Raw genomic sequence first — 25,410 nt, 5'->3', positions numbered from 1 at the left:
AGAGGGATGGAGGGGGAGCTGACAGGAGAGGGAGGGAGGCGGAGAGGAAAGGAGAGAGATGGAGAGGAGAGAAATGGATGGAGGCGAGAGAGAGAGATTGATGGATGGGCCTGGAACTCAATCTCTTTGTCTCCCTCTCAGCTCTCTCTCCCCCATCTCCACTTTCTCTCCCCTCAGCTCTCTCTCCCCATCTCCACTTTCTCTCTCCCGTCAGCTCTCTCTCCCCATCTCCACTTTCTCTCTCCCTCAGCTCTCTCTCCCCATCTCCACTTTCTCTCTCCCTCAGCTCTCTCTCCCCATCTCCACTTTCTCTCTCCCTCAGCTCTCTCTCCCCCATCTCCACTTTCTCTCTCCCTCAGCTCTCTGTCATGCGACACACACTGGTCGTATCTGGGCCAACTACCTTAGTTTGTTTGGAATTGGAGCAGAATTACAGACACCTGTCTGCCAGCCAGCCTTGAGCTTTATTAACCATCTGTCAGTCTGCCAGCCTTGAGCTTTATTAACCATCTGTCTGCCAGCCTTGAGCTGTATTAATCATCTGTCTGCCAGCCAGCCTTGAGCTTTATTAATCATCTGTCTGCCAGCCTTGAGCTTTATTAATCATCTGTCTGCCAGCCTTGAGCTTTATTAATCATCTGTCTGCCAGCCTTGAGCTTTATTAACCATCTGTCTGCCAGCTAGCCTTGAGCTTTATTAACCATCTGTCTGCCAGCTAGCCCAGAGCTTTATTAACCATCTGTCTGCCAGCCCAGAGTTTTAATCATCTGTCTGCCAGCTAGCCCAGAGCTTTAATCATCTGTCTGCCAGCTAGCCTTGAGCTTTATTAACCATCTGTCTGCCAGCTAGCCTTGAGCTTTATTAACCATCTGTCTGCCAGCCCAGAGCTTTAATCATCTGTCTGCCAGCTAGCCCAGAGCTTTAATCATCTGTCTGCCAGCTAGCCCAGAGCTTTAATCATCTGTCTGCTAGCTGGGAATCGGTCAAATCAAAGTTTATTTGTCTTGTGCACAGAATATTCCTCACGGAATGCCGTGTCACCGTGGCCGCGGTGGTGCTGTAGGCGGCCAGCTAAATTAGCCCCAAGGTTGCCTTTTTAACACATCTTATTCATTCTCTTCATTTAAATTCCATTACTGTTTTCTCATTCGCTGGGAACGTTTGAAATGTCTGGCATACTTTTTCTGATATCTAGTCTACTGCGTACCTCCTTTCAAAAATAGACATGTTTGTGTGTAACACTCATTAACCCTTGACTCGTGGGAATTGACCTACATGGATAGAGATACAATGAAATGTTTATAAAATAAGAAATATGGTTAACAAATTAAAAATGGGACAAGTTTGGAGATTTATGATGTAAATTATTTAGGCCACAACAGTTCACCTGACACGGGTGTTTTGTCTTGGATGACGTCAGAGCTGTTTTTATTATAATCCTCAACGTCTCATCTTTCTAAATACATGGAGCCGTCTTTAATGTACAGCATGTCCCTCATTCTGTCAACACAACATTAGCAGAAGTTGCCCAATCAGCAGGAGGGATGGGGGGGACTTCTTGTGATGCGCGGTGCTCAAGTTCAGATCGTCAGTCAGTCAAAACCCATAGAGCTGTGAAGCACAGAGCCTGACCTCTGACCTCATGTAGAGCATGTTACTGTACAGCCACTGACCTCTGACCTCATGTATAGGGTGTTACTGTACAGCCTCTGACCTCATGTATAGCGTGTTACTGTACAGCCACTGACCTCTGACCTCATGTATAGGGTGTTACTGTACAGCCACTGACCTCATATATAGCGTGTTACTGTACAGCTACTGACCTCTGACCTCATATATATCGTGTCAGCATGGACCCTGTTGAACGTTTCCAAAACCTTGTAAAATTCCCTGAATAATTCAGGCTGTTCTGGGGACAAAGGGGGCGGTCTGACCCAGCACTAGATGTGTGTACCTAATAAACTGTCCGGTGAGTGCATGTTAGTGATGTGCAGTTCGTGAACGATTTGATCTTTTTGAACAACTCTTTATTGACTCGAGAGTCATGATTGGTTTTTCTGAGTGTCTCGTTCATTTCAGTCCTTCGTTTGACCTGATAGTGAGTCGTACAGCAGGATTGATACACGCTCCTCTGGCTCAGCGGCTCCAGAGACGTGCTCCGACCAACTGCTGTCTGTCATACATACCACCCCCACCACAGAGCCCACCACCACCACAGAGCCCCCCACCACCACCACCACAGAGCCCCCACCACCACCACCACAGAGCCCACCACCACCACCACAGAGCCCACCACCACCACCACAGAGCCCACCACCACCACCACAGAGCCCACCACCACCACCACAGAGCCCACCACCACCACCCCAGAGCCCACCACCACAGAGCCTACCACCACCACCACAGAGCCTACCACCACCACCACAGAGCCCACCACCACCACCACAGAGCCCACCACCACCACCACAGAGCCCACCACCACAGAGCCTACCACCACCACAGAGCCTACCACCACCACCACAGAGCCCACCACCACCACCACCACAGAGCCCACCACCACCACCAGAGACCACCACCACCACAGAGTCCACCACATAGACCACCGCCACCTCAGGGCCCACCACCACCTCAGGGCCCACCACCACCAATACAGAGCCCACCACCACCACAGAGCCCACCACCACCTCCACCACAGAGCCCACCACCTCCACCACCACATAGCCCACCACCACCTCCACCACAGAGCCTACCACCACCACCACAGAGCCCACCACCACCACCAGAGACCACCACTACCACAGAGCCCACCACAGAGACCACCGCCACCACAGAGACCACCACCACCTCAGGGCCCACCACCACCAATACAGAGCCCACCACCACCACAGAGCCCACCACCACCAATACAGAGCCCACCACCTCAGAGCCCACCACCACCATACAAAGCCCACCACCACAGAGCCCACCACCAATACAGAGCCCACCACCACCAACTGTCTTTCATAGAGCCCACCACTACAGAGCCCACCACTTCCACCACAGAGCCCACCACCTCCACCACAGAGCCCACCACCACCAACTGTCTGTCATAGAGCCCACCACCAATACAGAACCCACCACCACCTCCACCACAGGCCCACTACTACAGAGCCCACCACCACCACATAGCCCACCACCACCAACTGTCTTTCATAGAGCCCACCACTACAGAGCCCACCACTTCCACCACAGAGCCCACCACCTCCACCACAGAGCCCACCACCACCAACTGTCTGTCATAGAGCCCACCACCAATACAGAACCCACCACCACCTCCACCACAGGCCCACTACTACAGAGCCCACCACCACCACCTCCTCCACCACAGAGCCCACCTCCACCACCACAGAGCCCACCACCACCACCACAGAGCCCACCACCACCACCACAGAGCCCACCTCCACCACCACAGAGCCCACCACCACCTCCACCACAGAGCCCACCATCTCCACCATCACATAGCCCACCACCACCTCCACCACAGAGCACACCACCAATATAGAGCCCACCTCCACCACCACAGACCCCACCACTATCTATGGCAAGACTTAAAAATGGCTTCTAGCAATGATCAACAACCAACGACGGAGCTTGAAGAATTTTTTAAAAGAATCATGTGCAAATAATTGTACAATTCAGGTGTGGAAAGCTCTTAGAGCCTTACCAGAAAGACTCACAGCTCTTAGAGACTGACCCAGAAAGACTCACAGCTCTTAGAGACTTACCCAGAAAGACTCACAGCTCTTAGAGACTTACCCAGAAAGACTCACAGCTCTTAGAGACTTACCCAGAAAGACTCACAGCTCTTAGAGACTTACCCAGAAAGACTCACAGCTCTTAGAGACTTACCCAGAAAGACTCACAGCTCTTAGAGACTTACCCAGAAAGACTCACAGCTCTTAGAGACTGACCCAGAAAGACTCACAGCTCTTAGAGACTGACCCAGAAAGACTCACAGCTCTTAGAGACTTACCCAGAAAGACTCACAGCTGTAATCACTGCCAAAAGATAATTCTAACATGTATTGACTCATGGGGTTTGAATACTTATGTATATTAGATATTTCTGTATTTCATTTTCAATAAACTTGTTTTCCCTTTGTCATTGTGGGGTATTGTGTGTAGATGGTTGAGAAGACAAAAACAATATATTTTTAATCCATTTTAAAAATTCAGGCTGCAACACAACAACATGTTGTAGTAAGTCCAGGGGTATAAATACTGAAGTGCCTGAAGACAAGGCACTGTAAGGGTAACTGGGTATCTACGACCCCTCTATCAGGTTAGTGGGGGGGTGTAGGCTGCCCCCAAATCACTTTTGATCTCAAATCACCGTTTAATAGCTAAATTGCCATTTGAATGCAGAAGGAGAATATTCCTATAGTTCTCGTTTGGTTAGCACACAAAACTGACCAGCCTACTGATATGTTTGCTGGAGTTGTTTGGTGTGAAAAATGACTTCATTGAGATCATTGACTGTCAAAGCAGAGTTACGTGTTTATGGTTCTGAACTGAAAAGGAAGCATAATTTGTCATCAAAAGATGAGAGGTATTTTCAGAAAAGGGGTAGAAAGTAATTTCACCTAATGTTAGTGAACCGGAGATTTTCGTAACGTTTGGATCGATATTCTGATTGATACATGCTACATTTTGGGCAGGTTTCGGGGTCCTGCGCACCGATGCACTTAAATATTTGAATAGGGGGCCGGTGGGCATCAGTGAATTGCTACATCCCTAACCGACACACACACACACCGACCATGTTTACACACACACACACACCCCGACCGTGTTTACACACACACACACACACCGACCGTGTTTACACACACACACACACCGACCGTGTTTACACACACACACACACACACACACACACCGGCCGTGTTTACACACACACACACACACACCGACCGTGTTTACACACACCGACCGTGTTTACACACACACACACCGTGTTTACACACACACACACACACACCCGTGTTTACACACACACACACACACACACACCGGCCGTGTTTACACACACACACTCACTGACCGTGTTTACACACACACACACACTGACCGTGTTTACACACACACACACACACCGACTGTGTTTACACACACACCGACCGTGTTTACACACACACACACCGACCGTGTACTCACACACACACACCGACCGTGTATACGCACACACACACCGACCGTGTATACGTGTGTACTCGCACACACACACCACTGACCGTGTACTCACACACACACACCGACCGTGTTTACTCGACACACACACACCGACCGTGTATACACACACACACACCGACCGTGTATACACACACACACACCGACCGTGTATACACACACACACACCGACCGTGTACACACACACACACACACCGACCGTGTACACACCATCTTCAGCTGTCTGTCATTTACAGGAAGACAGAATGGAGGCTACTGCTCTGTTGCTGACCGTGTGTGTGTGTGTGTGTGTGTGTGTGTGTGTCAGGTGGTGTGTGTAGGATCCATGGCTGAGCTGGAGGAGTTGACAGGAGTGAAAGTAACTGATCTGCATCGGGAGAGGTGAGTCACTGATCGTCTGCAGCGATTTTACACACACACACACACACACACACACACACACACACACACACACACACACACACACACAGTGATGGTTGGACGCAACACAGACAAGGTCAGGAACAGAACCAGATCACTAACAGGAGGTCATCCTGGATGACTGATACACTGTCATTACCCTCTATTGAACCACCCTCTAATGAACCATCCTTCCATTGTGTTGTAATTCATTTGATGTGTGGATGACAATAAATATGAATCAAATCTATCCGCACCAAGACTCCATGCTCATCGTTCTATATTTAATAGGTTACCCTGGTGGCAGGGTAGGCTAGTGGTCAGAGCGTTGGACTGGTAACCGGAAGGTTGCAAGTTCAAACCCCCGAGCTGACAAGGTACAAATCTGTCGTTCTGCCCCTGAACAGGCAGTTAACCCACTGTTCCTAGGCCGTCATTGAAAATAATTTGTTCTTAACTGACTTGCCTAGTTAAGGTTAAAAAAATCCATGTTCTGTCTCTTTCTCTCTGCCTCTCTCTCTCTGCCTCTCTCACTCTCTGCCTCTCTCACTCTGCCTCTCTGCCTCTCTCTCTGCCTCTCTCTCTCCTCTCTCTCTGCCTCTCTCTGCCTCTCTCCTCTCTCTCTCTCTCTCTCCTCTCTCACTCTGCCTCTCTCTCTGCCTCTCTCTCTCTGCCTCTCTCTCTCTGCCTCTCTCTCTGCCTCTCTCTCTCTCTCTCGCTCTCTCCTCTCTCCCTGCCTCTATCCTTCCATAGCATTGACCAGTTGACTATCCCGTCCCGCTGTGGTAAAGGCGTGTTGCGCAGGGTCACTGAGGTGTTTGACTGCTGGTTTGAGTCGGGCAGCATGCCCTACGCCCAGGCCCACTACCCCTTTGAGAACAGGAAGGAGTTCGAAGACACCTTCCCCGCTGACTTCATTGCTGAGGGCATCGACCAGACCAGAGGATGGTGAGACCTTGTTAGGCTGCTGAGCTAAAGTATCAAGACACTGTTAGCCCTCCAGACTAATGTGATGGTAACCTTTTCCCTGTCTCCCTAATGTGATGGTAACCTTTTCCCTGTCTCCCTAATGTGATGGTAACCTTTTCCCTGTCTCCCTAATGTGATGGTAACCTTTTCCCTGTCTCCCTAATGTGATGGTAACCTTTTCCCTGTCTCCCTAATGTGATGGTAACCTTCTCCCTAATGTGATGGTAACCTTCTCCCTGTCTCCCTAATGTGATGGTAACCTTCTCCCTGTCTCCCTAATGTGATGGTAACCTTCTCCCCGTCTCCCTAATGTGATGGTAACCTGTTCCCCTTGTTAGGTTCTACACCCTCCTGGTGTTGTCCTAATGTGATGGTAAGCTGTTCCCCTCATTAGGTCTACACCCTCCTGGTGTTGTCCTAATGTGATGGTAACCTGTTCCCCTCTAGGTTCTACACCCTCCTGGTGTTGTCCTAATGTGATGGTAACCTGTTCCCCTCTAGGTTCTACACCCTCTTGGTGTTGTCCTAATGTGATGGTAACCTGTTCCCCTCTAGGTTCTACACCCTCCTGGTGTTGTCCTAATGTGATGGTAACCTGTTCCTCTCTAGGTTCTACACCCTCCTGGTATTGTCCTAATGTGATGGTAACTTGTTCCCCTCATCAGGGTCTACACCCTCCTGGTGTTGTCCTAATGTGATGGTAACCTGTTCCTCTCTAGGTTCTACACCCTCCTGGTGTTGTCCTAATGTGATGGTAACCTGTTCCTCTCTAGGTTCTACACCCTCCTGGGGTTGTCCTAATGTGATGGTAACCTGTTCCCCTCTTCAGGGTCTACACCCTCCTGGTGTTGTCCTAATGTGATGGTAACCTGTTCCCCTCATTAGGTTCTACACCCTCCTGGTGTTGTCCTAATGTGATGGTAAGCTGTTCCCCTCATTAGGTCTACACCCTCCTGGTGTTGTCCTAATGTGATGGTAACCTGTTCCCCTCTAGGTTCTACACCCTCCTGGTGTTGTCCTAATGTGATGGTAACCTGTTCCCCTCATTAGGTCTACACCCTCCTGGTGTTGTCCTAATGTGATGGTAAGCTGTTCCCCTCATTAGGGTCTACACCCTCCTGGTGTTGTCCTAATGTGATGGTAACCTGTTCCCCTCTAGGTTCTACACCCTCCTGGTGTTGTCCTAATGTGATGGTAACCTGTTCCCCTCTAGGTTCTACACCCTCCTGGTGTTGTCCTAATGTGATGGTAACCTGTTCCCCTCTAGGTTCTACACCCTCCTGGTGTTGTCCACAGCTCTGTTTGGAAAACCACCGTTCAAGAACGTCATCGTCAACGGACTGGTGCTGGCCAGGTCAGTTCACCTTGTCCCCCAACACACACACACACAGTCTCACACACACACACACACAGTCTCACACACACACACACACACAGTCACGCAAAAACACAGTCACAGTCACACAAAAACACAGTCACAGTCACACACACAGTCACACACTGGTGCTGACCAGGCCCCTTCATTGTGTGACAGTGGAATGGAACCGTACATCCCTGTTCCAGTAAAGTCCTCTTCCATAATAATGAAACCAGGGCCCTATTCCCTATATAGTACACTACTTTAGACCAGAGCCCTATTCCCTATATAGTATTCATATAGTACTACTTTAGACCAGAGCCCTATTCCCTATATAGTACACTACTTTAGACCAGAGCCCTATTCCTATATAGTACACTACTTTAGACCAGGGCCCTATTCCCTATATAGTACACTACTTTAGACCAGAGCCCTATTCCCTATATAGTACACTACTTTAGACCAGAGCCCTATTCCCTATAAAGTGCACTACTTTAGACCAGGGCCCTATTCCCTATATAGTACACTACTTTAGACCAGAGCCCTATTCCCTATATATAGTACACTACTTTAGACCAGAGCCCTATTCCCTATATAGTGCACTACTTTTAGACCAGAGCCCTATTCCCTATATAGTGCACTACTTTAGACCAGAGCCCTATTCCCTATATAGTGCACTACATTAGACCAGAGCCCAGACAGACAGTGTGCATATAACCTGGAATAACTCATTTCATTACCAGATGTAAAGTGATGTTCTCTCTCTCTGTCTCTCTCTCTGTGTCTCTCTCTCTCTCTGTGTCTCTGTCTCTCTCTCTCTCTGTGTCTCTGTCTCTCTCTCTCTGTGTCTCTCAGCGATGGACAGAAGATGAGTAAACGCAAGAAGAACTACCCTGATCCAGGTCTGGTTGTGGAGAACTATGGAGCTGATGCCCTGAGGTGAACTCTCTGCTCACACACTGTGTTTTACTCTCTGTGTCTCTGGCATTACCAGGGTTAATAAGGCAGGGTATAGTTTAAAATGTAACCTTTATTTAACTAGGCAAGTCAGTTAAGAACAAATGCTTATTTACAATGACGGCCTACCGGGGAACAGTGGGTTAACTGCCTCTAACCACTAGGCTACCTGCCTCCTCTAACCACTAGGCTACCTGCCTCCTCTAACCACTAGGCTACCTGCCTCCTCTAACCACTAGGCTACCTGCCTCCTCTAACCACTAGGCTACCTGCCTCCTCTAACCACTAGGCTACCTGCCTCCTCTAACCACTAGGCTACCTGCCTCCTCTAACCACTAGGCTACCCTGCCTCCTCTAACCACTAGGCTCCCTGCCTCCTCTAACCACTAGGCTACCTGCCTCCTCTAACCACTAGGCTACCTGCCTCCTCTAACCACTAGGCTACCTGCCTCCTCTAACCACTAGGCTACTTGCCTCCTCTAACCACTAGGCCACCTGCCTCCTCTAACCACTAGGCTCCCTGCCTCCTCTAACCACTAGGCTACCTGCCTCCACTCTAACCACTAGGCTCCCTCCCCCTCTAACCACTAGGCTCCTGCCTCCTCTAACCACTAGGCTCCCTCCCCCTCTAACCACTAGGCTCCCTGCCTCCTCTAACCACTAGGCTACCTGCCTCCCCCTCTAACCACTAGGCTACCTGCCTCCCTTCTAACCACTAGGTTACCTGCCTCCCCCTCTAACCACTAGGCCACCTGCCTCCCCTCTAACCACTAGGTTACCTGCCTCCCCTCTAACCACTAGGCTACCTGCCTCCCCCTCTAACCACTAGGCTCCTGCCTCCCCTCTAACCACTAGACTACCTGCCTCCCCTCTAACCACTAGGCTACCTGCCTCCCCCTCTAACCACTAGGCTACCTGCCTCCTCTACACTCTAACCACTAGGCTACCTGCCTCCCCTCTAACCACTAGGCTCCCTCCCCCTCTAACCACTAGGCTCCTGCCTCCTCTAACCACTAGGCTACCTGCCTCCCCCTCTAACCACTAGGCTACCTGCCTCCTCTACCCTCTAACCACTAGGCTACCTGCCTCCCTCTCTAACCACTAGGTTACCTGCCTCCCCCTCTAACCACTAGGCCACCTGCCTCCCCTCTAACCACTAGGTTACCTGCCTCCCCTCTAACCACTAGGCTACCTGCCTCCCCTCTAACCACTAGGCTCCCTCCCCCTCTAACCACTAGACTACCTGCCTCCCCTCTAACCACTAGGCTACCTGCCTCCCCCTCTAACCACTAGGCTACCTGCCTCCCCTCTAACCACTAGGCTACCTGCCTCCCCTCTAACCACTAGGCTACCTGCCTCCCCTCTAACCACTAGGCTACCTGCCTCCCCTCTAACCACTAGGCTACCTGCCTCCCCTCTAACCACTAGGCTACCTGCCTCCCCCTCTAACCACTAGGCTCCCTCCCCCTCTAACCACTAGGCTACCTGCCTCCCCCTCTAACCACTAGGCTACCTGCCTCCCCTGGAGGGGGATTTAGATGACCAAACATCTCTTTTATGCCCCCTCCCCCTCTAGGCTCTACCTAATCAACTCCCCGGTAGTGAGAGCTGAGAACCTTCGTTTCAAAGAGGAAGGAGTCAGAGATGTTCTGAAGGATGTGTTCCTCCCCTGGTACAACGCCTACCGCTTCCTGGTCCAGAACGTCCAGCGTCTCCACAAGGTAACCTCGTAACCCAGCCTTAGGCCTCCTCACCTCCCCCAGCCTACCGCTTCCTGGTCCAGAACGTCCAGCGTCTCCACAAGGTAACCTCTTAACCCAGCCTTAGGCCTCCTCACCTCCCCCAGCCTACCGCTTCCTGGTCCAGAACATCCCGCGTCTCCACAAGGTAACCTCGTAACCCAGCCTACCGCTTCCTGGTCCAGAACGTCCAGCGTCTCCACAAGGTTACCTCGTAACCCAGCCTTAGGCCTCCTCACCTCCCCCAGCCTACCGCTTCCTGGTCCAGAACATCCCGCGTCTCCACAAGGTAACCGTAACCCAGCCTATCGCTTCCTGGTCCAGAACGTCCAGCGTCTCCACAAGGTAACCTCGTAACCCAGCCTATCGCTTCCTGGTCCAGAACGTCCAGCGTCTCCACAAGGTAACCTCGTAACCCAGCCTTAGGCCTCCTCACCTCCCCCAGCCTACCGCTTCCTGGTCCAGAACATCCAGCGTCTCCAAAAGGTAACCTCGTAACCCAGCCTTAGGCCTCCTCACCCAGCCTACCGCTTCCTGGTCCAGAACGTCCAGCGTCTCCACAAGGTAACCTCGTAACCCAGCCTATCGCTTCCTGGTCCAGAACGTCCAGCATCTCCACAAGGTAACCTCGTAACCCAGCCTTAGGCCTCCTCACCTCCCCCAGCCTACCGCTTCCTGGTCCAGAACATCCCAGCGTCTCCACAAGGTAACCTCGTAACCCAGCCTTAGGCCTCCTGGTCCAGAACGTCCAGCGTCTCCACAAGGTACCTCCCCCCCAGCCTACCGCTTCCTGTCCAGAACGTCCAGCGGCTCCACAAGGTAACCTCGCCCAGCCTATCGCTTCCTGGTCCAGAACGTCCAGCGTCTCCACCCTGGTAACCTCGTAACCCAGCCTTAGGCCTCCTCACCTCCCCCAGCCTACCGCGTCCTGGTCCAGAACATCCCGCGTCTCCCCCTGTCTCCCGGTAACCTCTCCCGTAACCCAGCCTTATCCCAAGCCTTCCTGGTCCAGAAACGTCCAGCGTCTCCACAAGGTAACCTCACAGTAAACTCCAGCCTTAGGCCTCCTCTTGCGTCCCCCAGCCTACCGCTTCCTGGTCCAGAACTTCCCTAGAGGCTGCTAAATGTACCCTGCCCCCAGTCTCCATCATGGACCCTGCCCCAAGCGCAGTGACGTCTCCCGTACCCTGCCCCCCCACACTCCCATACACCCTGCCCCCACACACACCTGCCCCCCTAGTCTCCGTACCCCTGCCCCCATCTCCCACTGTGACCCTGCCCCCGTCTCCCGTAAACCCTGCCCCCCATCTCCGTCCCCTGCCCCGGGCTGTTCCGTCTCCTGTACCCTGCCCCGGTTTAACCCAAGCCTTACCCCTATTTAATGAGGAGAACACCTCAACCCCCTGAACACAAGATACAACCTATCACAGCCTTTAAACTCTAACGTTCTCTCTATCATGCTCACTTTCTCTTGCGTTCTCGCTCTCTCTTTCCGTGTCCTGTTCTCTGTGTGACCTTTTTGCCCTGTGACCTTTGCCCTTCAGGAGGACGGCATCAGCTTCCTGTACAACGAGGCCACAGCCAAGCGCAGTGACAACATCATGGACAAATGGATCCAGTCCTTCACCCAGTCTCTCATCCAGTTCTTCAAAGCTGAGATGGATGGTGAGCTACGCACACACCCACACACACACATACAACCACACACACACACACACACACACACACACACACAAGCCGTTTCCTAGGGGTGTAACCGTACACTTATTCCTACAGGGACCTCGGTTCGGTCCGCACTGTGAACCCGAATGAGGTGAGGAGGCCTACGTAAACACATTCACTAGTCCCATAGGCTAGGCTGCGTGTGTTGCCTCTTGAGTAAATCTGAGCTGAGAAAACATTTCAATGTTCCAGTTAAATCAGCTGTAGCCTCTGCACAGGTTGTAATCAAAATGATACTCTTAAACTTGGAGAATACAATGCTCTTATTTTTAAAGATGTTCCCCTGTGAAGAGGCAATGGTGTTAAGGGAATGTCCCTGTGAAGGGGCAATGGTTGAATCATCAGCAATGCCCCATGTGAAGGCCAATGGCAGGTCATTAGTAATGCCCCTGTGAAGGGGCAGACGAGCTGCCCTGCGGTAATGCCCTGGACCACAATCAAGATTAGACAGAACTAGAGCCTGCAGGACTTGATTTCTTAAACAACAGTGGAATGTGGTGTCATAAAAGCAGAGCATCTCCTACAATCTTCTTATTGTCAATTTCTTTCAACCAGTCATCAGTCATTGGATCCCACAGTGACCGCACATACATATCCCAACCAGAAGCCATGGATTACAGGCAACATCCTCACTGAGCTAATGACTAGAGCTGCCGAGGACACTAACCCGGGCGCTTATAAGAAATCCCGCTACGACCTCTGACGTACCATCAAACAGGCTAAGCGTCAATACAAGACTACGATCTAATTTTCTCTCTTCATTTGTTGGGAATGACCCGTAAGTAAGCATTTCACTGTTAGTCTACACCTGTTGTATACGAAGCATGTGACAAATACAATTGTTTTTTATTTGACACACACATACTCCGTGTACACACCGTACACACACACACACAGTCTCTCATCCAGTTGTTCAAGGCTGAGATGAGTGACAAAACTACACCTCTTCACTGAAAGGCTTTTTAAAAATTAGATACTTAATGTTACATTCAGTTAAATTAAACCGATTTAAATGAAATTCAATTCAGTAAATAGCAATAACCAAGGGGCAATTATTAACGGGCAGACAACCATGCCAACATGATGGATCTATAACAACAACATATAAGATAAAAACACATTATAAACTGGGTGGTTCAAGCCCTGAATGCTGATTGGCTGACAGCCGTAGTATATCAGACTGTATACCACGGGTATGACAAAAACATGTATTTTTACTGCTCTAATTACATTGGTAACCTGTTTATAATATTTTTAAAAAACACCTCGGGAGTTGGTGATATATGGCCAATAAATAGACAACACTGCATGACAACACTGCATGTGAATACGTCATTGTTTCAATGCGTCAATTCTGACCGCAACCCCAGTTCGCTATACAGAACTCTGCTACTGTTATGCGTCTGTCGTTTATAAAGACCACCTTTCCCAGCCGCTCCCTCTCCTCCAGACATGAGTTTGTAATCACAGTGTCTCCTTCGCAGCTTACAGGCTGTACACGGTGGTGCCAAAGCTTGTCAAGTTTGTGGACATGCTGACCAACTGGTACGTGAGGACTAACCGTAGGCGTTTCAAGGTGAGTTCACCCTCAAACACAGAGGCAGTCAAATAGCTTAAAGGTACAGTAACCACTATACCTCTGTTTCTCTGACTATGCTATATTGACTACAGTAACCACTATACCTCTGTTTCTCTGACTATGCTATATTGACTACAGTAATGTGAATGAATTGAGTTGGTCTGAATGAATTGAGTTGACTCTCTGGTTAAAGATCTGTTGTGTTATGTATGGAACATGTTAGGGAGGAAGAGGGGGAGGAGGAAGATGATGTTTGTAACCGTGTATTGTAACCCTACAGGGAGAGAGTGGAACAGAGGACTGTCTGGGGGCTCTGGAGAATCTCTTCAGTGTTCTGTTCTCCATGTGCAGACTGATGGTGAGTCACATGGGTAAAGGTGCATACTGTTTAACCTGGCGGAACTCTGCTCAATGACATCTGCTTCCATTGAAAGTGATCTATTGAGGGCGACAATTTCTCTTCGCCAAAACAGTTGCGCTTAGAACTAATGCACCGGAGTGTTCTAAATAACGAGCTCTCCGATGCTGTACCCCCGTGACGCTGTACCCCCGTGGCGCTGTACCCCCGCGCTGTGACGCTGTACCCCGTGGCGCTGTACCCTGTGACGCTGTGCCCCGTGACGCTGTGCCCCGTGACGCTGTGCCCCGTGACGCTGTACCCCGTGGCGCTGTGCCCCGTGACGCTGTGCCCGCGTGGCGCTGTGACGCTGTGCCCCGTGACGCTGTACCCCGTGGTGCTGTGCCCCGTGACGCTGTGACGCTGTGCCCCGTGGCGCTGTACCCCCGTGACGCTGTACCCCGTGACGCTGTACCCCGTGACGCTGTACCCCGTGACGCTGTACCCCGTGACGCTGTACCCCGTGGCGCTGTACCCCGTGACGCTGTACCCCGTGACGCTGTACCCCGTGGCGCTGTACCCCGTGACGCTGTACCCCGTGGCGCTGTACCCCGTGCCGCTGTACCCCGTGACGCTGTACCCCCGTGGCGCTGTACCCCTGTGACGCCGTGCCCCGTGACGCTGTGCCCAATTACACTGTACCTCGTGACGCATTGTGTGTATATCAGGCTGTAACTAAATCTCCGGTTAAACTTTTAAGTTCCTCCTCACAGAAATTGTTAAAGAAGGAAGTTTGAACTTAAGTCTGCTGCATATGATAATTTTACTTACCCTGCATTAGCTCTCAACGCAGGTGTCTTTGTATAAGGACAAGGTCTCCCTCAGTTAGAATGGTAACGAGGACAAGGTCTCCCTCAGTTAGAATGGTAACGAGGACAAGGTCTCCCTCAGTTAGAATGGTAACGCAAGGTCTCTTTAGTGGTAACGAGGACAAGGTCTCCCTCAGTTAGAATGGTAACGAGGACAAGGTCTCCCTCAGTTAGAATGGTAACGAGGACAAGGTCTCCCTCAGTTAGAATGGTAACGAGGACAAGGTCTCCCTCAGTTAGAATGGTAACGAGGACAAGGTCTCCCTCAGTTAGAATGGTAGGAGAGTTGTAGTGCATGTTCTCAACTAACTAGGTATCTCACTAGTATAGTATCGTTGTTCTTCTCTAAATGGTCTCCTCCTCCCCACTAGGCTCCCTTCACCCCATTTATTACAGAGATGATGTACCAGAACCTGCGTCACCTGATCGACCCCACCTCTGTAGAGGAGAAGGACTCCAGTAGCATCCACTACCTCATGCTGCCTCTAGTCAGGTAATCAATCAGTCTATCAATCACACAGTACCTCATGTTGCCTCTAGTCAGGTAATCAATCAGTCTATCAATCACACAGTACCTCATGTTGCCTCTAGTCAGGTAATCAATCAGTCTATCAATCACACAGTACCTCATGTTGCCTCTAGTCAGGTAATCAATCAATCTATAAATCACACAGTACCTCATGTTGCCTCTAGTCAGGTAATCAATCAATCTATAAATCACACAGTATCTCATGTTGCCTCTACTCAGGTAATCAATCAATCAATCATTGAATTTGTCTCGAAGGACCGTGAACTGCACCATTCACTAGCTCAAGTAGCCCCCCCCCCACTAGTGATTTAGTGCACTACTATTGAAAAGATCCCCATGGTTGATAGTGCACTATATAGGGAGTAGGGCGCCATTTTGAAGAGTGACTTCCTCCTCAAAGAATCTGAAAGTGTCTCTTGTCAAATTAGTAGCAGGGGATACAGGCAGCTCAGTCTTTTGACTAAAACTATTTATTTCCCAATTTATTTAAAAAATATATTTTTTTTAAGGATTCCTCTTTAAAATTATATTTAGTTTGAAATTGGAATGTTTGGACTTTTCTTTGAATCTCTTTGTCAGAAACAAGAAGTGATTTGTGTTTTATGATGAAAATGACTCCCAGATGCTTCGGTGATGGGAGTGTTTGTTTTGAACCAACTTATTTCTGTTGAAACGCCTGTCAATTGTACTTTTCTGTTTGTATCAGTTTATTAACTCCGAGCTGCATTCATGTCAACTCATCAGACATGATCACACACACACACACACACACACACACACACCTTTGTTGTTCGTGCTATGATTGAGTAGCTATACCCTTTAGTGTGTCTCTGAAGCGGCAGGGCCGTTGCTTTAGTCTCTGAAGCGGCAATCTGTGTGTGTGTGTGTGTGTGTGTGTGTGTGTGTGTGTGTGTGTGTATTCTCTAGTCACTCTGAATGTCTGTCTTCACTACAGTACCTGCTCCCACACACACACACACACACCTCTACCTCGCCGGTCTTTACCATTCATGTATTGTCCCAGCCCACGTATTACTACCCAGCCTGCTCGGCTGCAGCGGGCAACCTTGTTAAGAGCTCCTTCCAGTTCCTGTCCAAGACGTGAGACATCCTGTAGGGGTGACCTCCAATCAGGAGGAGACAAGTCGTCTGTCCGTCCGCTATAAACCCATTAAGTGATTGGTTATCTGTCCCCTCCTTCTGTCTTGTTTCTGTGCGTCTGTCTCTGTCTGTCCCTTATCATGGTAATGGGACACATCTTGCTGCTGTGATTTGCACATTGTGGTATTTCGCCTAACAGATATGAGAGTTTATCCAGTGTTGGATTTGTTTTCAAATTCTTTGTGGGTCTGTGTGATCTGTGGTAAAGCATTTGTTAGGAAGCTCAGTTTCCATTTTGTGGGCAGTGGGGTACATATCCTATACTGTAGCAAGGTTATGCTCACTGAGTCTCTACGATGAATTTGGAAAGTATTCAGACCGCTTGACTTTTTAAACATTTAGTTGCGTTACAGCCTTATTCTAAAAGTGATTAAATTAATGTTTTTCCTCATCAATCTACACACAAATACCCCGTCATGACATCACAATACCCGTCATGACATCACAATACCCCGTCATGACATCACAATACCCGTCATGACATCACAATACCCCGTCATGACATCACAATACCCCGTCATGACACCACAATACCCCGTCATGACATCACAATACCCCGTCATGACACCACAATACCCCGTCATGACATCACAATACCCCGTCATGACATCACAATACCCCGTCATGACAAAGTGAAAACAGTTTTTTAGACATTTTTGCACATTTATTACAAATTTAAAAAAACTGAAATACCTTTTTTTTACATAAGTATTCAGACCCTTTTGCTATGAGACTTGAAATTGAGCTCAGGTGCATCCTGTTACCATTGATCATCCTTGAGATGTTTCTACAACTTGATTGGAGTCCACCTGTGGTAAATTCAATTTAACAGTGACCAAGTAGGCTACTGTGGCTATTTGTTCATAATGTGGGCCAACCGGAGTGGCCTATTTTCAAGACCCTCGTTGTTGACTAGAAATGATCTATAACTGGGCTAATAACTCACTATCTTGCACAGAATATGAACAAACGTACCCAAGTGGCTACATGAAGCGCTTGCTTTTGAATTCGAAACAAGCTCATGCTGTAAATACAGTCCAGTTCAAAGTGAATGGCGCAGATATATGGCAATGGTCTATTTGCATATAGGCCTACTGCAACTCTGATTGGTTATGGAGCACCGGTCTGTGTAGAGTAAGTCGTGCATGCCAATGCAATAGAATCCTACTCTGCCTAGAATCTCTTGCCAAGTTTGTTTTGTTTCGGTATATTACATTGAAAGTGGCTAATATTGTGTGGATTCAATCACAATTCCCACAAGTAGAGTGAAATGTTGAAAACTCTAGACAGTTTAGTTAAATTCAATCTCGTGCTGATATTTAATCTGCGTGGTAGGTAGAGGTGTATCTGCGGGGTAGGTAGAGGTGTACCTGGTGGTAGGTAGAGGTGTACCTGGTGGTAGGTAGAGGTGTACCTGGTGGTAGGTAGAGGTGCACCTGGTGGTAGGTAGAGGTGCACCTGGTGGTAGGTAGAGGTGCACCTGGTGGTAGGTAGAGGTGTACCTGGTGGTAGGTAGAGGTGTACCTGGTGGTGGGTAGAGGTGCACCTGGTGGTACCTGGTGGTAGGTAGAGGTGTACCTGGTGGTAGGTAGAGGTGTACCTGGTGGTAGGTAGTAGGCAGAGGTGTACCTGGTGGTAGGCAGAGGTGCACCTGGTGGTAGGCAGAGGTGTACCTGGTGGTAGGCAGAGGTGTACCTGGTGGTAGGCAGAGGTGTACCTGGTGTACCTGGTGGTAGGCAGAGGTGTACCTGGTGGTAGGTAGGCAGAGTGCACCTGGTGGTAGGCAGAGTGGTGGTAGGCAGGTGTACCTGGTGGTAGGTAGAGGTGCACCTGGTGGTAGGTAGAGGTGCACCTGGTGGTAGGTAGAGGTGTACCTGGTGGTAGGTAGAGGTGTACCTGGTGGTGGGTAGAGGTGTACCTGGTGTACATTGGGTTTTAATGCGCAGTCACAGGAAATGCTTTCATTCACCCACAGTATGGTGATAGGGTGAGAGTCTATTCCTCGTAGCAGGGTGGAGATGACCACTTGTGGAAGACGCTTTTCCAGTCACACCCCTTCCTGCTGGGCCCTCAGGGTCGTTTGTGCCTGTGTGCATTATGATGTGGCTCGGGGACCATAGTCGGTCCTCTGACAGCAGCTCCAGGGTGCGCCGGGTGTTTCTTTTCCTTTACACATTTCCTGTTTGAAAACAACCTCTGGCCTTTTGTGTGTGGTGGGGGGTTGTCTCTGTGTGGGGGGTTGTCAGGAGGGCTGGTGGGGGGGGTGTCAAGTGCTGGGGGGTCAGGAGGGCTGGTGAAGTGCTGGGGGGTCAGGAGGGCTGGTGAAGTGCTGGGGGGTCAGGAGGGCTGTCAGGAGGGCTGGTGAAGTGCTGGGGGGGGTCTGATGGGTTGGTGGGTTCCCATCTTGTCTGTCCTGCCTGTAGTCAGGTTCTGAAGTGGGACTTATGTTGGCTTCTGTCCTCTTTGGGGATGGCCAGCTTCTCCATGAGTTGTAAATTGTCCCACCTCAGTTTACTCTCCTCCTCCTCCAACGGGACTGTTTTTCCCTCCTGTTGGGTGTTTTGTCACCACAGTCCAGCATGCAGACACCCCCCCAGGATTTTCCTTTGGGGGAGTTTCTCTTTTGTACTTTTGTAGGTTTTTACTGTTGTTTTTCTGCTGGTTGTTGTTTTCCTTGACAGTCTTTGGAAGTACGAATCCTTTCCAGGTATTTAAAGTTTAAATTCAAGGATGTTTGAAGTTTCGATTTGGACTGAAGGTTGTAAAGGTCTCCTGAGTAAGTCTATGTGGAAAAAATAAATAAAATAAATCCAGGTTTAACCCATTCTAATTCTAGATTTTTGGGAAAGATTTCAGGAGCCTGTTCGGCTGCGGAGGGAAGCCTTGTTAAGCGCTCCTTCCTGTTCCTGTCCAAGAAGTGAGACATCCTGTAGAGGTGACCTCCAATCAGGAAGAGACCGTCTGTCCGCCCGCTATAAACCCATTAAATCATTTTTTATTTTATTAGGAACCCCATTAGCTGTTGCGAAAGCAGCAGCTACTCTTCCTGGGGTCCACACAAACCATGACATAATACAGAACATCAATAGACAAGAACAGCTCAAGGACAGCACTACATAAGTCAAATAAAAAAACAAACGGCACACGTAGCCTACATATAAATACACACAATATCTAGGTCAAGTAGGGGAGAGGCGTTGTGCCCCGAGGTGTTGCTGTATCTGTTTGCTGTTCATTTGAGCAATATGAGATGGGAGTTCCATGCAATAGGGGCTTTTTTTTATAATACTGTACACTTTCCTGAATTTGTTCTGGATTTGGGGACTGTGAAAAGACCCCTGTTGTCTGGTGGTGTGTGTGTGTGTGTGTCAGAGCTGTGTGTAAGTTGACTTTGCTAACAATTTGGAATTCTTATAAAATAAAAAATTGATGCAGTCAAATCTCTCAACTCGTCGCCAAGAGAGACTGGCATAGTATTTACATCAACCCTTTGGTTATTATTTACAGTAGATTACTACATGATTCATGATTTATTTAACACTTTTGGGGGGGGTTACTACATGATTCCATATGTGTTATTTCATGGTTTTGATATCTTCACTATTATTCTACAATGTAGAAAATAGTTAAAATAAAGAAAAATCCTGTAATGAGTAGGTATGTCCCAACTTTTGACTGGTACAGGTATATCAGCCCTCTGATTACAATGAAGAGCAAAACGTGCCACTCTGTTCTGGACCAGCTGCAGCTTAACTAGGTCTCTCCTTGCAGCACTGGACCATATGACTGGACAATAATCAAGATCAGATTAAACTAGAGCCTGCAGGACTTGCTTAGTGGAGTGTGGTGTCATAAAAGCAGAGCATATCTTTTATTACGGATCGAACTCTCAATATCTTTACAACCATTGAATTTATATGTTTTGACCATGACAGTTTAAGTTAACGCCAAGTAATTTAGTCTCAACTAGTTCAACAGCCACACCATTCATTACCAGATTCAGCTGAGGTCTAGAATGTAACCTCTCTGGGATATTCGGGACGGTAGCGTCCCACCCCGCCAACAGCCAGTGAAAGTGCAGGGCACCAAATTCAAAACAACAAAAATCTCATAATTCCTAACAATAATTCCATAGAATTCCTCAAGCATCCAAGTATTTTACACCATTTTAAAGATAAAATTCTTGTTAATCCAGCCACAGTGTCTGATTTCAAAAATGCTTTACAGCGAAAGCTCCACAAACTTATGTTAGGTCACCACCAACTCACAGAAAAACCCAGCCATTTTTCCAGCACATATGGAGATAAAATTAATCACTAATCTTTGATGATCTTCATCAGATGACACTCATAGAACTTCATGTTACACAATACATGTATGTTTTGTTCGATAAAGTGCATATTCTTTCCAAAAATCTCATCTTACATTGGCGTGTTATGTTTAGTAGTTCCAAAACATGCAGTGTTTTTGCAGAGAGCCACATCAATTCCCAGAAATAATCATAATAAACATTGATAAAAGATACAACTATTATACATGGAACTAGATAAACTTCTCCTTAATGCAACCGCTGTGTCAGATTTCAAAAAAGCTTCACGGAAAAAGCATAATCTGAGAACGGCGCTCAGAGCCCAAACCAGCCAGAGAAATATCCGCCATGTTGGGTCGTCAACATTATCAGAAATAACATTTTAGGCCTCCCGGTTGGCGCAGTGGTTAAGGGCTCTGTACTGCAGCGCCAGCTGTGCCAGCAGAGACTCTGGGTTCGTGCCCAGGCTCTGTCGTAACCGGCCGCGACCGGGAGGTCCGTGGGGCGACGCACAATTGGCCGAGTGTCGTCCGGGTTAGGGAGGGTTTGGCTAGTAGGGAAATCCTTGTCTCATCGCGCACCAGCGACTCCTGTGGCGGCCAATATTCCACTGTATCTTCAATAGGGGCTGAGTTGAAAAACGACCAACCTCAGTTTTCCCACTTTCCTGGTTGGATTTTTTTTATCAGGTTTTCAACTGTTATACTCACAGACATCATTCAAACAGTTTTAGAAACTTCAGAGTGTTTTCTATGCATATTCTAGCTTTTATGGCTGAGTAGCAGCAGGTTTACTCTGGGCACCTTATTCATCCAAGCTACTCAATACTGCCCCCCAGTCACCAAGAAGTTAAGGAATGCTCTTAGTTTTAGAGATATTCAGGACCAGTGTATTACAGGCCACCCATTTGAAAACAGACTGCAACTCTTTGTTAAGGTTTTAAGGGTTTCAGTGACTTCATAAGCTGTGGTTGCTGATGCATATATGGTTGAATCATCAGCATACATGGAAACACATGCTTTGTTTAATGCCAGTGGCAGGTCATTGGTAAAAATAGAAAAGAGTAGAGGGCCTAGAGAGCTGCCCTGCGGTACACCACACTTTACATGTTTAACATTAGAGAAGCTTCCATTAAAGAAAACCCTCTGAGTTCTATTAGATAGTTCTGAATCCATGATATGGCAATCTGAGGTTGGAAAGCCATCGCACGTAAGTACTTTTTCAACAACAGGTTATGGTCAATAATATCAAAGGCTGCACTGAAATCTAACAGTACATCTCCTACAGTCTTCTTATCAATTTCAATGATCAATTTCTTTCAACCTATCATCAGCCATTTGTGTCAGTGCAATACATGTTGAGTGCCCTTCTCTTTAATTTGTTTACAGAGAAGAAAAAAACTATTTGCTAAGAGCTGGCAACAAGCTGATAGGTCTGCTGTTAGAACCAATAAAGGCCGCTGTACCACTCATGAGTAGTGGAATGGCTTTGGCTTCCCTCCAGGCCTGAGGACAAAGACTTTCCTCTGGGCTCCGATTAAGATATGACAGATAGGAGTGGCTATAGAGTCAGCCACCATCCTCAGTAGCTTTCCATCTAAGTTGTTATTGCCAGGAGGTTTTTTATTATTGATCGTTAACAATCATTTTTCCACCTCTCCCACATTTCACTTTACAAATTTCAAACTTACAATGCTTTTCTTTCATTATTATTATTTTTTTTAAATGCATGAATACGGGCGGCAGGTAGTCTAGTGGTTAGAGTGTAGAGATGGCAGGTAGCCTAGTGGTTAGAGTGTAGAGGTGGCAGGTAGCCTAGTGGTTAGAGTGTAGAGGTGGCAGGTAGCCTAGTGGTTAGAGTGTAGAGGTGGCAGGTAGCCTAGTGGTTAGAGCCTAGTGGTTAGCCTAGTGGTTAGAGGTGGGTGGCAGGTAGCCTAGTGGTTAGAGTGTAGAGGTGGCAGGTAGCCTAGTGGTTAATGGTTAGCCTAGTGGTTAGAGGTGGCAGGTAGCCTAGTGGTTAGCCTAGTGGTTAGAGGAGGCAGGTAGCCTAGTGGTTAGAGTGTAGAGGCAGGTAGCCTAGTGGTTAGAGTGTAGAGGGTTAGGCAGGTAGCCTAGTGGTTAGAGTGTAGAGGCGGCAGGTAGCCTAGCGGTTAGAGTGTAGAGGAGGCAGGTAGCCTAGCGGTTAGAGTGTAGAGGCGGCAGGGTAGCCTAGTGGTTAGAGTGTAGAGGCGGCAGGTAGCCTAGCGGTTAGAGTGTAGAGGCGGCAGGTAGCCTAGCGGTTAGAGTGTAGAGGTGGCAGGGTAGCCTAGTGGTTAGAGCATTGGGCCAGTAACCGAAAGGATCGAATCCCCGAGCTGACAGGGTGCGTCGTTCTGCCCCTGAACAAGGCAGTTAACCCACAGTTCCTAGGCCGTCATTGAAAATAAGAATTTGTTCTTAACTGACTTGCCTAGTTAAATAAAGGTTAAAAAAAATAAAAAATAAAATACCCACTGTGTCACTGTCTTCTACCTGGTCCCAGTCTGACCTGTCTAACCTGCTATTATTATTGTGTGTGTGACAGGGAGTCGTTGATTGACAAGCGTATAGAAAGTGCGGTGTGTCAGATGCAGTCTGTCATTGAGCTTGGACGAGTCATCAGAGACCGCAGGACTCTGCCCGTTAAGGTAAGAGGACATCAACTGTGTGTGTTTTTCTCTTAGCTAGCATTTGTTGTTGTCATGTATAGCACTACGTGTGTGTGATTGTTGTCGTTAATGTTGTTGTTTGTCCCTGAAGGTGGTAGTATGTATGTGTTATGTCTAGTACACTAATGGTGGTTGTTGTTATTGTGTACTAACAGTTATTGTTATTATGTTGTAGTACCCCATGAAGTGTCTGTGTACTAACGGTTGTTGTTGTTGTGTACTAACGGTTGATGTTGTTGTGTAGTATCCCTTAAAGGAGGTGGTAGTGATCCACCAAGATCCAGAAGCTCTGAGAGACATCACCTCCCTGCAGAAATACATCCTGGAGGTAAGAGGTATACACAAACACTCACTCGCTCGCTGGTCAGTTAATTGGGTACACTCATCTAGTACCAGGTTGGACCCCCCTCCCCTTGCATCCACAACAACCTGAATTCTTCGGGGTATTCTACAAGGTGTCGGAAACGTTCCAAATGGATGTTAGTCATGATGACATCACACAGTTGCTGCAGATTGGACGGTGGTACATTCATGCTGCTAACAGCCCGTTCCACCTCATCCCATTATGCTCTATAGGGTTGAGGTCTGGAGGACTGACCAGGACACTCTAGTAAACTGAACTCGGTGTCATGTTCCAGGCAATGTTTTTCCACTCCTCCATTGTCCAGTGTTGGTGATGGCGTTGCCCACTGGAGCCGCAGCTTCCTGTTCTTAGCTGATAGGAGTGGAACCCTGGTGTGGTCATCTGCTGCGATAGCCAATCAGTAACAGGGATCAACGAGTTGTTCAGAGATGAGAGTTTGACTGCGCCATTATTTGTCTGTTTTGTGGTCCGACCTGTTCGCTTGCGGGATAATTTTTGCCGTTCTACTTCGACCTCTCGACTGCCGGTGACTGGATGTGTTTTGTTTGTGGCACCATTCTCTGTAAACACTAGAGACTGTTGTGTGTGAAAAGCCCAGGAGGAAGGCTGCTTCTGAGATACTGGATCTGGCGTGCCGACGATCATACCACGCTCTCGAAAGTTGCTTAGGTCACTCGTTTTGCCCATTTCATTTTTATTTATTTAACCTTTATTTAACTAGACAAGTCAGTTAAGAACAAATTATTATTTACAATGACAGCCTACCAAAAGGCAAAAGGCCTCCTGCGGGGACGGGGGTTGGGATAAAAATAAATAAATAAATAAATACAATATACATATAGGACAAAACACACATCACAAGAAGAGAGACAACACTACATAAAGAGAGACCTAAGACAACACAACACTACATAAAGAGAGACAACACAACACTACATAAAGAGAGACCTAAGACAACACTACATAAAGAGAGACCTAAGACAACACAACACTACATAAAGAGAGACCTAAGACAACACAACACTACATAAAGAGAGACCTAAGACAACACAACACTACATAAAGAGAGACCTAAGACAACACAACACTACATAAAGAGAGACCTAAAGACAACACAACACTACATAAAGAGAGACCTAAGACAACACAACACTACATAAAGAGAGACCTAAGACAACACAACACTACATAAAGAGAGACCTAAG

The 25,410-nt window shown here is 48.3% G+C and overlaps 1 protein-coding gene across 1 annotated transcript in view; it reads left to right on the top strand.

Annotated features, from left to right (window-relative positions):
* The window catches only part of iars1 (isoleucyl-tRNA synthetase 1), a 108,789-nt gene that overhangs the window by 48,134 nt on the left and 35,245 nt on the right, over window positions 1-25,410 (top strand). Inside the window, exons 15-25 of the mRNA XM_042324912.1 lie at window positions 5,536-5,609; window positions 6,381-6,575; window positions 7,864-7,950; window positions 8,809-8,892; window positions 10,487-10,631; window positions 12,194-12,314; window positions 13,856-13,947; window positions 14,231-14,308; window positions 15,528-15,649; window positions 23,718-23,820; window positions 24,086-24,169. Coding sequence (XP_042180846.1) covers window positions 5,536-5,609; window positions 6,381-6,575; window positions 7,864-7,950; window positions 8,809-8,892; window positions 10,487-10,631; window positions 12,194-12,314; window positions 13,856-13,947; window positions 14,231-14,308; window positions 15,528-15,649; window positions 23,718-23,820; window positions 24,086-24,169 — 1,185 coding nt within the window. The remainder of the gene's footprint in view (window positions 1-5,535; window positions 5,610-6,380; window positions 6,576-7,863; window positions 7,951-8,808; window positions 8,893-10,486; window positions 10,632-12,193; window positions 12,315-13,855; window positions 13,948-14,230; window positions 14,309-15,527; window positions 15,650-23,717; window positions 23,821-24,085; window positions 24,170-25,410) is intronic.

The sequence above is a fragment of the Oncorhynchus tshawytscha genome, linkage group LG07 (assembly GCF_018296145.1).
Source record: "Oncorhynchus tshawytscha isolate Ot180627B linkage group LG07, Otsh_v2.0, whole genome shotgun sequence".
Taxonomy (NCBI): domain Eukaryota; kingdom Metazoa; phylum Chordata; class Actinopteri; order Salmoniformes; family Salmonidae; genus Oncorhynchus; species Oncorhynchus tshawytscha.
This window is presented reverse-complemented; position numbering and strand designations above follow the sequence as displayed.